Source organism: Acanthopagrus latus, chromosome 18 (genome assembly GCF_904848185.1).
Source record: "Acanthopagrus latus isolate v.2019 chromosome 18, fAcaLat1.1, whole genome shotgun sequence".
Lineage (NCBI taxonomy): Eukaryota > Metazoa > Chordata > Actinopteri > Spariformes > Sparidae > Acanthopagrus > Acanthopagrus latus.
Window position 1 is genome coordinate 24225389 of NC_051056.1, and position 13116 is coordinate 24238504.

The 13116-nt window shown below is 41.5% G+C and overlaps 2 protein-coding genes across 9 annotated transcripts in view; one reads left to right on the forward strand and one right to left on the reverse strand.

Annotated features, from left to right (window-relative positions):
• The window catches only part of inppl1b (inositol polyphosphate phosphatase-like 1b), a 32378-nt gene that overhangs the window by 1389 nt on the left and 17873 nt on the right, over nt 1–13116 (forward strand). Inside the window, exons 3-6 of one of the 8 annotated variants that reach the window (XM_037076388.1) lie at nt 2764–2939; nt 3667–3779; nt 11719–12518; nt 12695–12839. In XM_037076388.1, the coding sequence (XP_036932283.1) occupies nt 12703–12839 (137 nt within the window). In that variant the 5' untranslated portion in view covers nt 2764–2939; nt 3667–3779; nt 11719–12518; nt 12695–12702. Of the gene's footprint in view, nt 1–2763; nt 2940–3666; nt 3780–11718; nt 12840–13116 lie in introns of those variants that run through there. The other 7 variants (XM_037076387.1, XM_037076389.1, XM_037076385.1 and 4 more) reach the window with 7 other exon arrangements.
• Nucleotides 530–8971, reverse strand: arr3b (arrestin 3b, retinal (X-arrestin)). Its single transcript, XM_037076401.1, has 15 exons — nt 5023–8971; nt 4473–4506; nt 3414–3444; nt 3196–3256; nt 3044–3088; nt 2757–2950; nt 2549–2608; nt 2371–2447; nt 2120–2255; nt 1928–2012; nt 1739–1811; nt 1206–1343; nt 968–1045; nt 848–871; nt 530–734 (listed from the first exon to the last, which is right to left on the reverse strand). The coding sequence occupies exons 2-15, from the start codon at nt 4478–4480 to the stop codon at nt 647–649; spliced, it is 1098 nt and encodes a 365-aa protein (XP_036932296.1). The 5' UTR covers nt 4481–4506; nt 5023–8971; the 3' UTR covers nt 530–646.

Genomic DNA, 13116 nt, shown 5'->3' on the forward strand with positions numbered 1-13116 from the left:
CTGTGTTCATATGCATACACTGAAATACCATTGTTCAGCTTCCCAAATCAGCATAAATGCTCCTATTATTAGTTTTTGGAGGGATTCAACAAAAACCTCATCTTGGATTTGGAGCAACAATGGTTCAAATGTACTATGTCACACACATGCAGCGGGGTTGCAGGGTGAAGCAGTGCACTCAGTCAAGGGCCATCAAGTCTTCGCTTCATGACCTCCATTATGTCTTACAGATAAAAAGCACTCCTATTACTGTGTTGTTGAAATGTGTAACATTGAATTCCTCAAATTACATCTTATTTTCTTTTGCATAGAAAAGACATGCAGTGCTTCCCCCTGAAGAGGTGGACACTGTGAAACATGTAATGAATCGAAGGTGACCTCACCTGAACTAAAAAAGGCTTTTATTCCAATTTGCTGTGGTTCACAAAACACACAAAACACAGAGGAGAGAAATATCAGCAGCATGTCACAAACATCACAGCCACAGGTGAATGCATGTCTTTTACTTTAGAGACCATTTTATACTCACACTTCTGCTCATGCGTGCAATGGAGGGATAAAAGAAGAGGACATTATGTTACATAAAACATGAGAATCAGATCAGTATTTTTTATTCATATTTATGTGAAATGTGTCAGGGAAGCATTTAAATGGCATTTTTGTGCAAAAGCAGCGTGTACTCACCTGCGGGCTTTGGGGACATCAGGATCAGAGGGAGATCTAAATTGACGTCGCTGAAAATAAAAAAAGAAATAGGTTTTATTATTTAAAGTTTCCAGGGCTTAGTTTTGGATATAACTCACACTAAACACATTGTGTTTACAAATGAAGGGAAATCGGTGTTTACCTTCCTGTAAGGCCGCCCAGCAGACTGAGAGTAACAGAGGAACAATAAGATGCACCTTTAGTTTGCACAAAATGTAGAAGTACAACATAAGAGAGTATTTTGTGTTAAGTGAAGCCTCACCCTCCGCCAGACACCACCAGGGTGACTCTGACTTTATAGGAGACGATCATTCCCTGCATCTCCTTCTCTCCTTGACTCCTGCGAGGGGGACAGGAATAGTTTATCTTTCAGAGCTTGAGGATTTGGTCTAAGATTAAGTTTAAGTGGATGACACAATGTTAAGTTGTATCACCACCACGCTGTAAGAGGATGAGAATCTGTCCCGGGATCATTGTAAGCTCTTTTATGAGTGACTTACAGGGTTGTGGACGCAAGGTGAGTGTCCTCATCTTTTAGCCGCCCGTCGACTGAGAGGCCGCGCTTCTCTGTGCTGGAGGCTAGCAGAGGGGTGATTTGGTAGGATTTGTCCAATGTAGCGTTGGCGTTTACTGTGTCGCTGTGCATAGAGGTGAAATAAATAAATAAATAATAAAGCATAGTAATAATACAGTACATTACTAACATTGACGCGAGCACCAGATACTTGAAATTTATATATCGACCAATCCCTATACCGGGATTTAAAAAAAAAAAAATTGTTTGTTTTCAAGAAAGAATACAAAACTTATTAGAGCTGCATACATTAAAAACAACAACATCTAATTGAAAATCCCACTGAAAAAAAACATTTCTTTCAATTTAGGGGTATCGGGATGTGCAAATATTCAATTTTTTTCTATGATATATGTATTATATAAGTATGTCCAGATATTTAATTTGGCAGAAAATGACTTCCTACGTCAACAAACTGACTCTTGTAATGAACCTCGTTGGCCACAGTGACAGTCTTACCCGAACTCCTGAGAACAGACTATCTTGGTGTAGGTGTCGGATGAGTAGAGCGCCACATTTGTTATCTGCTCAACTAAAAGAAAGAAAAAAAAACAACATTTGTTCTGTTAGAATCATCAGTCAAACCGGTATCTTCTTGTACAAAAGAGATTATATTAAGAATTTAAATCCAAACTTCTCACTGCTCACCTGAGACTTTGATTTTCTTCACAACCTTGTTGGTTTCGTTGTTGACTTTTACCTTCACGGTGATCGGATCTCCGTGGTAATAAATCTACATGTGAGAATGATTCCTTGTGAGTAGTTGAGCAACGGTTATACTTTTTACGTATATATATATATATATCATGCTGAAAATGTGGTTTGTAGACTTCGATGTACCTCTTTTTCGAGGGAGGCCTCCAAGTTGAGAGGTTTGTCGGTCATCATGAACTGCTTGGAGATGTCAGCCTTGGGTCCGGCCTTGTTGTTTGCTGGCGCGAATTGAATTTTGCGAATCATCAGGCGGGCTGTGTCCCTAACACCAGCAAAAAGACAAAAAGATAGTTAGGGTTAGCCCTCTCTCTCTCTATATATACATATTCATATCCTACAGTTAAGTGATGCAGGAGAAGTTTGGGATGACGGCATACTTCTTTTCAATGACTTCATCTGCATTGAAGGCCACGTTGGCGAGGTATCCTTTAATCTCAAAGTCCACGCCGCAAGCCTACAGCAGAAACAAGAAACAAGACCCAAGTGAATAATCTGTTTTGTCAAACATTTATAGTCGTGGTAATGAGAGTGAATGAAAGCGGACGGTAGTCGTACCTTGCCAGAATCATTTGGCCCTGGCTGTAAGGACACTGAGCACGGGAGGTCTGTCGGCATCTGAGGTTAGAAAGAAAGAAAGAAAGAAAGAAGGTTCAATCGTGATTAGATGATCCGTGATTGATCGACACTACGTGTGACTGAAGGAACAGGAAGAGATTTCATTTGTCACATGAAGACTGAGTGTGTTGTGTTTCTTTTTTCTCACCTGGAAGGTGAAGGGGTATCCTTGCTCTCCCACTTTCTTCATGAGGAATTCCAGCATTGGTGTTTTGGCTGTGGTTCCTTCTACAGGAGGATACACCTGAACGCGCTGGATCCAGATGTCTCTCCTGAAGGACAGACCCATGACGTCCAAGTCCTCGCTTCCATAGCGGAAGGCACAAGCGAGGTAGACGAATACTGTGAAACAAAAAGGGGACATTCAGCTTTGTTGCATGTACATTTAGTCTCTGTAGCTTTGGATGTCCAGCAGCAGTCGAGATAGAAATATACCTTTTCTGCCTTCAAGACCAGACGGGTCCACTTTGATAACACCCTCTGCAATTAAGGGGGAAAAAAAATCAAAAGCATTAGATTTAGATAGAAGGAAATGTTTCATTGTATGTGTGCGCAATTTGAGGATGCATCAACGGACACACACACACCGACTACTTCCACATGGTCCACATGGTCGACGAAGTCCCTCTTTGCCAAGTACAGGCAGATCTGAGAAAAAGCAGAGAGGAAAACAGTCACTCCTACGCCAAAGGTTACAAGAGTTTGGGAGTTATTTCTGGAAGTTGGAAGAGCTACACACAAGTTGCACTCCTCCCTATACCAAAGAGAGTTGCCCTGTAATGACTATATTATAGAGGCCGCTTACATGTCCATTACCGCTGGTCTTCTTATATACTCTGGAAAAGAGTGAAAGAAGGGAAAAAACATTAAATCTGACTATTTTACACTTTTATGCTCACTGAATGTATCTGATATGACAGTGCAGATGTCCCCCCCTCATTAATGTTTAGTTTTCTCCTTGTTGTGTTGAAATACGGTTATTTTTCTATTTCTAGAATGGTTTTAGGCAGCAGAGTTGTTCACTTACCACCTCCCTTACTTGTCATTTCTAATTACAGGCTACTTCCCACCCTCCACCCTCCTATCCTATATACAAGGATTAGTGTTTAGGATGGGAAGGCACCTGCTGGCACTAGCATCTAATCTGGACATAGGACATAACTGTGATCTGGTGAGTCTATAGATTAGACGTAGTCATTTATAAAACATTAGAATATGTCCCTTGTCTTTTAGTATTAAATCAAATAAGCAGTTTTGGTTGTGTTTTTTTTTTTTTTTCTTTGATAAATGTAATGGAAATCTCTCGAAGTAATCAAATGTTGCTGCTGAGAGTGGAGCTAAAAGCAGACCGCAAAATCCTGAATCACTATCCCAAAATATTTGTCTGAATATTCTCGGTATTACATAACCTTTTTGAGCGTGCTGCACATGTAGCCATAAAGAAACTAGTAATCCTCGGTTGGTGTTTGCGTCTCTGCCGGTGCGCCGAGTAATCCCGTTAAAACTTTTCTTTTGTCTTGTAAACCTTCTTCTCCAAGATCAAATCCACACAATCCACCTTAATCAGGATTTATCCAAGATGCAGAGAGTCTGCTGCGTGATTCTGCCAAGATGGTGAACTGCTGCTTTTAAGCCACTGGCCTTCTTTTCTTGCCAGGTTAACAGCACTTTGATTGCTACACAGGCCCCGACCCTTTCTTGATTTCTTTAAGACTCAAGTTTCAAAAATCACAATATCAAAGTTTTGCTATAAGTTAATGTCAGGTTAGAATATAATTCAAGGATTTTTGACTTCTTGTATTTCCACAAAAACAGAGCCTGTTCATTTTCAAACAGCATTAATCATCTTCATCTCTGTACTCACTTTGACATCTTGCTTGTAAAGTTACAGATCCAGTCTGCAAATTAAAAAGATGAAAAAGACAGAGTTAGTAAAACGTGATACTGATAAATCTACCTCTATACGTTTTATACATTTGTGTCAGAGCTGCTACTAAAGATCATTCTCCTTATTGATTACCGTCACAGAGGTGAACAGAAAACAGAAAATATTCACATTTAAGAAGCTTTTTATTCTTAAAAATCACTCAAACTGATCAATCGATCATCATTGAAATAGTCGATAGTTGATATAATAACTGACAACTGATACTCGTGACTGTTCGTTCAGAATATCTGAATAACTTCCCAGTAGAAATAGTTCCTCTCTGTATTTACAGCTGGTTGAAGTAAAAGAAATAATCCCGGTAGTATTTCTACAAACTTTGCACAATGTGAAACATAGTTTGAATTACTGAAGATTTTCGGTAAATTCATCTCTTTGCAATAACCATTAAATCATTATCTTGAGTTATCATCGTTCAAGTATATTTCCAATATGTGCCAGCGAACAGCAGGAGAAGCCGCTCACTTACCGTGCCCTCGGTCCTGTCAACGAGTCTCCTCTGCTGGCGTCTGTAATCCGTCACTGTTGACACCGCGTTGTATGTGAGCGTGCCAACCACTGCCTGCTGTTTGCTTTTATACAATGACCCCCCAACCTTTGAGCCCTCCCCTCAGCTTACCCAGCCAGTCAAAGAGGGCCGTTTTAGAGAAAATCTAATTAATGCATTAGAACGCTCCACAGGGTGTGTAAAAATAATGTTGTTTTCAGATCGAGAAGTTCAGACAGGTGGACAGATATGGAGGTGGGACGTACGTGTTGTGGAGTTGACAGGTCACATCCTGGAGTAGCACTTTGTTGGCCACTTTGTCTTTGTCTGCCTTTCCAATCAAGCTCTTATTTCTGACAGAGCACGTGCTTAATATTGTATTCTCAATATTTTTCAATATTTTGCATGTTTTCCTATAGTCAACAACATAATCATGAATGAAATGAGTCTACTGATGCTTGCATGTGTAATTCAACACACAGCTGTTTATAATTCTCTGTATTGCTGTAGTGCGTTTTTATATAAACAAAATGTTTGTTATGGACGTCTCAATTATAACAGCGGGGAAAACTTCCACTGACATTAGCGTCTCTTGAGGGAAAACGTTATTCTGAAGTCTGTGGTTCTAAAAAAAAAAAACTTGGTAAAAAATGATTAAATACTGTAGTAAATAATGATTTAAACTCTTTTGTCGGCGCTGTGAGATAAGATTGTATGAATGGACGACGTGTGAATGTTCAAGGACTTCCTTTCTTATAGCTTAGACAGGAGCGGTATTAGTTGGATTTTGGTTGTTATGGTAGCCAGGACGACAGATGGCTTCCCCTTCGCGAGCTTTGTGCAATCTGTGCTCATGGCAGGTTCACAGAAAATCTAAGCACCCTGCTATGTTGATGTAAAGTGACTTGTAATGCTGATTTGCACAGATATCCTCAGGTCGTAACCTTTTGGAATATTTGACTTAAGAAACTCTGTTAATCTGTTGGCATTGTTGCCTCATTAAACTGGCTTTCAGGTCCTCCAAGAGCATCACATTAATTGGCAGTGACCTTTTTAAAAGATCAAGTGTCCAACTTGGCGCACAAGCACAGAGGTAAATCCGTACGGTGGCTTGCTGGAGGATTTACCTCACTTTTGTCCCGGATTGCCACACCTTGCCGGTTCAGGATAATGAATCAGATTTGTGGATGTTTGTCCTGGCCTCCGTTCAGTTGTCATAGTGGGACAAAGGGTTGAGATCTCTTTAAAGCTGCCAGGGCAACATTAAACATTGTACTGCTGCATCATCAGCCAGGAGTTTTTTTTACAGTCAAAACACAAAGATAAGCAGTTTGATATGTAGATTCTCTATCTACACCTGACTCGCAGCTTCACTCTTATATGTGTGGATCTGCAGCAAATCCAGAACAGCTAATAACTGTGGTAAAGCATGTCTGAGACTTGCTGTAGGATACCAGATGTCAATGAGGGAAATTCAGGCAAACAATTATTTTTGGAAGAATGGTGATGTGTGGGAGAAGTGGCTCCTTTATGTGAAACATGAGGCTTTTATGTAACAACAGAATCACAGCAACGGTTTGGGTAGAAAATGGTCAGACAAACTGCTGCCCGGACTTGAATTTGAGTTACTTTTTGAAAAGGAGGTTTTTAAAGAAAAAAAAAAAAAAAAACGTTTCCACATTCAGTCAAAAATGAGGAGTCTCAAATTAATAGACCTTTGTTATATATTTTGTTTAGTTGTGTGCTGACATTATCCCAGAAAAATTTGGTTTTATTGCATTTTATTTGGTCGTTGTTGCTGGCGAAGTTGGCAGAGCAGATTTTTCATCAGCAATGGTGGTTGTTTAGCAATGACATTAAGAACTTTCCTGATCCCACGCTTTGACCTCCATTTCATTGTTTTGATCGAGACTCTGGGATCAGAACTAGAACCAGTGTGTGTAATAATCGCTCTTAAAAACACGTATGTTCAAATACAATTACCGGTAGTTGTGTGACTCGTATGTTAAGGGTGTTTGTGTTAAAATGCTCATGAGATTTGAATTTTGAATTTCCTCTTAAAATCACTGTCACAACACATTTCTTGACATAAAATGAGTTGTGTGACGTTCACAATGATGATGTTTGGTACAAAATGCTCTTGAGATTTAAATTTCATCTGTTTTAGAATATCATTTATCATTTTTAAAGATCTGCATGGAGATACAGCTATTTCTTTCTGACCTATTTGGGCTCAGCAGGACTGGCCAAAGTAGGACATGTGGACAAGTTTAATTTGACTCACCAAATTTAATTTTACAACACAACCGTGGGTGTTTGCTTTTGGCCACTTTCCCACCATTAACTTTCAGTTGTGGCCTTCCAAGAAGAAAAGTTTGGCCACTTCTGATAAAGAGTGAATGAATGTGAGGCATTTCCATGCAGGTTGTGTATGTGTGTAGAATAACAGAATTCTGTTTATTCTATTATTAGTGCTCACAGTCATTCTGATACAGCCTCTGTGCGCTTCACTGGGCAAACAAAACCACAAAAGGGAAACAGCTCTGCCTGTTTACACCTCCTTTACATTAAACTATGATCAGTTTATCTGGTGATGAATCGACTGACACACACTTTCAATGCTGGAGGGATGCTGACTGTGTTCGTGCATGTATTCACAGGTCTGTGGGGTTTTGAGGCAGGTTTAATGGTAGTGTAATTGTTAGCCATTTATTTACTTTGTTAAGTGAATGAATGAAAGTGAATTAAACTATCCAGCCTGTAATTAGATTAACAAGTCACAGTTCAGCTCTTGGAAAATGGCCCAATGAATCAAAGCAAGACGTCTGTTAGGATATAAATGTAATTCTCTGTCTTTTATTCACTCTGATCTCCAGCGTTGTCAGATGCATCGCTGTGATATACTGTTTGTGTAATGGCTCTACATGTAGGGCCTTTTCTTTACAATGTTACCTGGAACTGTATTCCTGTATACCACTAAATAATATCCAGGATAAAGACACTGAAATAAACTGGAGTAATCTTATTTTCTGCCCTCCTTATGTTGAACTTTCTATCTTGAGTTCTCTTTCTTCAGTTTTGTCTGTGCGAGGTTACAGTCACGTAAGCCCCTTACAGATAATCTGGTGCCACTTTTGGCAAGCGCCCTAAATAGACGGTTAACATTGTGCCTTGATGGGACTGCTGAGTGGTCTCAGTGCATTAGAGCACCGCGGTATTACGTCTTCTTAACAACCCGGCCTTTGGCATGCTGCTAAATTGAGGCAGTCGTACAGCGTTGGTCGCCAAAAGGAACAAACTCTTTTAGATTCTGAGCCAATCATTGTGATGTGCTGTCAGTGTAGCACAAAGGCTTGTCGATGCACTGTACTATACAGCACACACCGCTGATTTGAATGATAAGTGCACTTACAACACACACACAAACACGCACACACACACACACACACACACACACAGTAGAAACTTAGGCTTATTGTTGTGCAGGTACAGGGAGCTTATAGCGTTCTGTTGCTTATGGTCTTCGACTCCCAGCTGACCTTGAGGTGAACTGTATTTTTAGCAGCTGCCGCTCACTAACTCAGCTGATGCTGTAACTTTAACGGTTTGTTTTTGACATTCAGTTGGACAGATTAGATTATTCATGGAGTGACTCGCTGGGGAATTCTATCGTTTCTTTTAAAACTCTCATTCAATAATTGAAAAGCTGTCGTGTGCCTTTGTTGAATGTTTAGTTGCGTGATACTAAGAAGAAGAAGACCTGGTAACACAACAGGGTAGAAATCCTGTACTGAAGTAATGGATAACTAAGGACTTGTGATGATGAATTAATACAGATTGGAGCATAAATTTGAAGTGATCATGCTCCTGTGACTATGATCAATTTTGATAGATAATCAATTGAGTAATCGTTCACTCTGTCTTCTTACATGAACTGACGTGTGATCGAGCTGGAGTTCGATTGCATTAAAGTTTACTGTATTTATGTTTATTATTTATTGAGAGCTTTTGAGATGGCCTTCTAACAACCATCCTAATTGTTGATCATATAACATTCAACACCAGTTTGACTTAGACTGAGACTGACCAAATACACAGGTCTAAAATAAACTGATGTGGTTGCATATCAATTATTGTGTGATGTATCTCTGAATTAACATTCCTGAACTGACGATCTATGAAGTTACATAACATCATCATTTCTTAATGGTGAGCAACAGGAATTCATGCTACAGTCTGCATTAAATTATCATGAGTCATACATTGACTAAGCATTGCTTAAGTGAAAGTTTTTTTTACCCATATCATTAATTTATACTTTATGTTGGAGGAGCTTTTAATGATGCTGAATACGTTTAATTGAAATCACCACCTTACTTCTACTATTGTCCCAGACTACATTATGTAATATCGGCCTGGCTCGCTGCCTGGCCTTGATTACATAATATGGACTAACATGCGTTTCCACAGAGGTACTCAGCAGACTCAGCTCTTCAAGCTTCTCAGTCACACAGATAGGATGTCTGACTCGTTTAAATAAAACAACGCTAATTAAATTCAACATCCGATCTGACAGACAGCGCTGAAAATGAAGGCCAGCAGGCAGAGCGAGCTTGCGGTGTCAGTGTCTGTCTCAGTATCCTTTCCAATCCAGTGTTTGCATGAGCAGAGCGTTGGGTGGAACTGGAAGGAGAAGAGAGAAAAATTAGATCAGCAGCATGGCTCTTTGGATGCCCGTGTCTGGTGGTTGGTCAGTCTTCCACTTTGGTCCGCACTCCAGTGTCTCAACATTTTGGTGGATTGACAGTAAACTGGATATCAAATGTTCATGGTCCCGCAAAGGAATCCCAACATTGATGACCTTGACTTTACCTCTAGCGCCACCCATTTTTGCTTTTTGGTAAAATGTCTTGACAGCCATCGGATTTATTGACATTAAATTTGGGAGAGACATTCATTGTCCACAGAGAATCAATCTTTGGAGCGTCGAAGCTTCAGTGAGAATAACCTGTGGATGTTTTTTTAAACTTTAACAGCCAGCGGGGATGCAGAGAATGATACCTTTCTTAAACTTGTGGTCATCATTTACTTGGATAAATTGCTAATAATGAGTTGATCAGAGACAAATTCAGGACATCAGCTGGTTATTGTGGTTGCATAGGATGAGGTCAAGGTTGCACTTACAGTTACTGTTCTCACTGGACTGTATTTGTACACTCACACTTCTGCCTGTATGCTTGTATGAAGTTCATGCGACTAGTTCTTATGTGTTTGAGTGTAAGCGCATTGGTCACTACTCAGTCATCGCTATTTCGGTGCGGCTGAAGCAGCGTCTCCCACAGAATTCCAACACTGACTTGGATGTTGATTACTATGGCGAATGGTAACATCTTCAAAGTATTTAGGACAACCAAATTTTATAGTGCAACCAGCAGGCCACTGTTTACAATTCTCAACTTAAATTTGAAAAGATTGGAACATTTTTAAAGAAATTCATGCTTCCCAGAGGATTTATCCTACAGCTTTTGGCGATCACCTGATTTCTCCTCTAGCACCGCCATATGGTTGACGTTTGAGGTTTTGAGGGGAAATGTCTCATCAGCTATAGGAAGTTTGGTGCACACATTCATGTTCCTGTCAGAATGACTCGCCATCACTTTGGTAATCCCTTAAAATGTTCATTTAGTGCCATCATCCGGTCAAAATATTCATTTCTCCAGTATTATGGTTGAGCAAAACTGATAATATTGCCACCAGCCTCAGTTGTACATTGTGTTTAGAGCCAATTAGCAAAGATAACGGAGTAAACTAAGAGGGGTAAACACTCCTTCTACACATCATTGTTGTTTTCAGTCAGTGTGAGCATGCCGATGGAAGTATTTAGCTGAACAATGGCATTGCGCTGTATATCTTTAAGTTATGTGAGGTAGAGAGCTCGTATCAATATGAGGAGGAAGTGATTACAGATCGAGGGTTTGTATGTCATCAGTTCGGGTCGGACTTGCGTTTGTTTGCTTTATGGGGGCTGCGGTTGGTGGTCGGCACATTTCTGCTGAGTAGTGAGAGGCAGAGCAGCAAATATGGGAGCGAACAGCTTCCCACAGAGTCGTACGCTCCAGCTAATGGAGAAGGAGGGAAGTAGGAGGGCTGGATAATGGGCGATGTTCTCGGTAGAGCAAAAAATAAGAGAGTGAAGGATGATCATAACCATATGGAGGCTGCTTTTTTTTTGCTGAAAGGGAAGGAGTGAGCAGGAGTGGAGGGGAAGTTAAGGGGAGGGTGACAAAAGGATAAAGAAAGGGGGGTAAAAGCGGTATGGACAGGAAAAGTGTGAAGATTAAGATGATAAAAAAACAAGAAAGAAACTGAGGGATCAGCCCGGCAGCCCACCTGTGTGTGGAAATCTGTGTTTTTTTGTTTGGAATTTGAGGAAAGAGGCAGGGGCTGAGGGAGGAAGAAGACAGGGGAGGGAACAGAGACAGAGAGAGAGAGAGAGAAAGAGAGAAAAAGGAAAAGGAAGCAGTCTGCTGTTTTACACACTGGTGGTGAAGTTGAGCCCCTTGCAAGAATTCTCCTGGCTATGTCCGCCATCTGGAATGTCGAGTCACTTCCTCTGTCTGCCCTGGGCTCTGACGGGGTTGTCCTCTGCCTCCCTGCTCCCTCCCTCTGCTCTGACAGCGCTCTGAAGAACCGCCGGAGGCCACGCCAGTGCGGACGGGACGCTACTGACAAGACACACACGCCAGCAGAGAGACGATCCAGCATGAAAAGCGAGACCCCCGGAGTAGCCCGCGTCCAAGCAGACACACTCTAAATGGAATCTGGGCCTGGAAGGAGCAAAGACAACTGCAGTCATCAGCTGAACTTTTTGGAGGGTGTTCCTATTCCCTTATATGGCAACAGAGCTGGGAAATCATTTGAATTAGTCTGGTTTCTGTTGCATGCCTGTCTGGTTTTAGTGCTGACTGAGTTCCATCTGGTATGTTTCTGTCTCTGCTGCGTGCGTGCGTGTGTGGGCGCCGTGTGTGCGGCTTGATTTGTTTGTTTTGCCATTCTTGGTTCTTCTTTTCCTGTTGTTTGCATGTGGGGTTTGTGTTTTGGGACAGGAGGAGGGCTTGTGTTTGTGGTTGAGCTAGAGGCACCATCATCGCCCTCAGGGGTGGCTGCTTCATTCAGACTTTAGCAGCACCTCTCGCTGTTTTTTCCCCTTCACCTCCTTCCCTCTGCCCTCCCTCGCACCGCGGTGATGGTCTGTGTTTGTTGGAGCAACACACCCACCTGGGTGCAGCAGCTTGCAACCAAAGACTGACACGGGTCTGTCTACTGTCAGAAAAGTGGACTGGAGCTTGTGTTGTTGTTGGAGAGGACTCGTCTCACGATCAGCTGGATGTTTCTTTCTTTCTCCCTCTAATGCAACAGGATGTGTGACCCAGAAAGAACCAACAAGGACCCAGGAAGTTCCAGCTGATACAGACAAGGTGCGCGATTGTCTGTCTGACACTTTAATCATGGAGAGAAGGATCATGGGAAAGTTCTGAACCCTGAAGTGGAGCGCTCGACACGCTCTGGCCGTCAGCGGAGTGCCATCTGACACAGCAAACTTGCGTTAAGTTCATCACCTCATGTGGATTATTTTTAACATATCTCCAAGCAGCGATTGCCATGGCGATGGCAGCATGGTATCATCGTGACATCAGCCGTGTGCACGCAGAGGACTTGCTGGCACGGGCAGGGAGGGATGGCAGCTACCTAGTGAGAGATAGCGAGTCTGTGCCAGGAGCCTATGCACTGTGCCTGCTGTGAGTACACACACACACACACACACACACACGTTCACCCAGTGGACAGACAGTTTATCTTATCACAGTCACACATAATTGTCAATTTGAGGCACTTTTAAACTTAAATGGTTCTCAAAGTGGGATCCGGGGACCGTCAGGGAGGATGGATCCAGGATGTCTCTAACAAGAAGGGAAATCATTTATTTTCACTATTATTCAATCCGTATTTAATATATGAGGTCAGGCAGACAGAATGTGACTATTTTGATTGTAGTTTTCAGACACTTTATGTAAT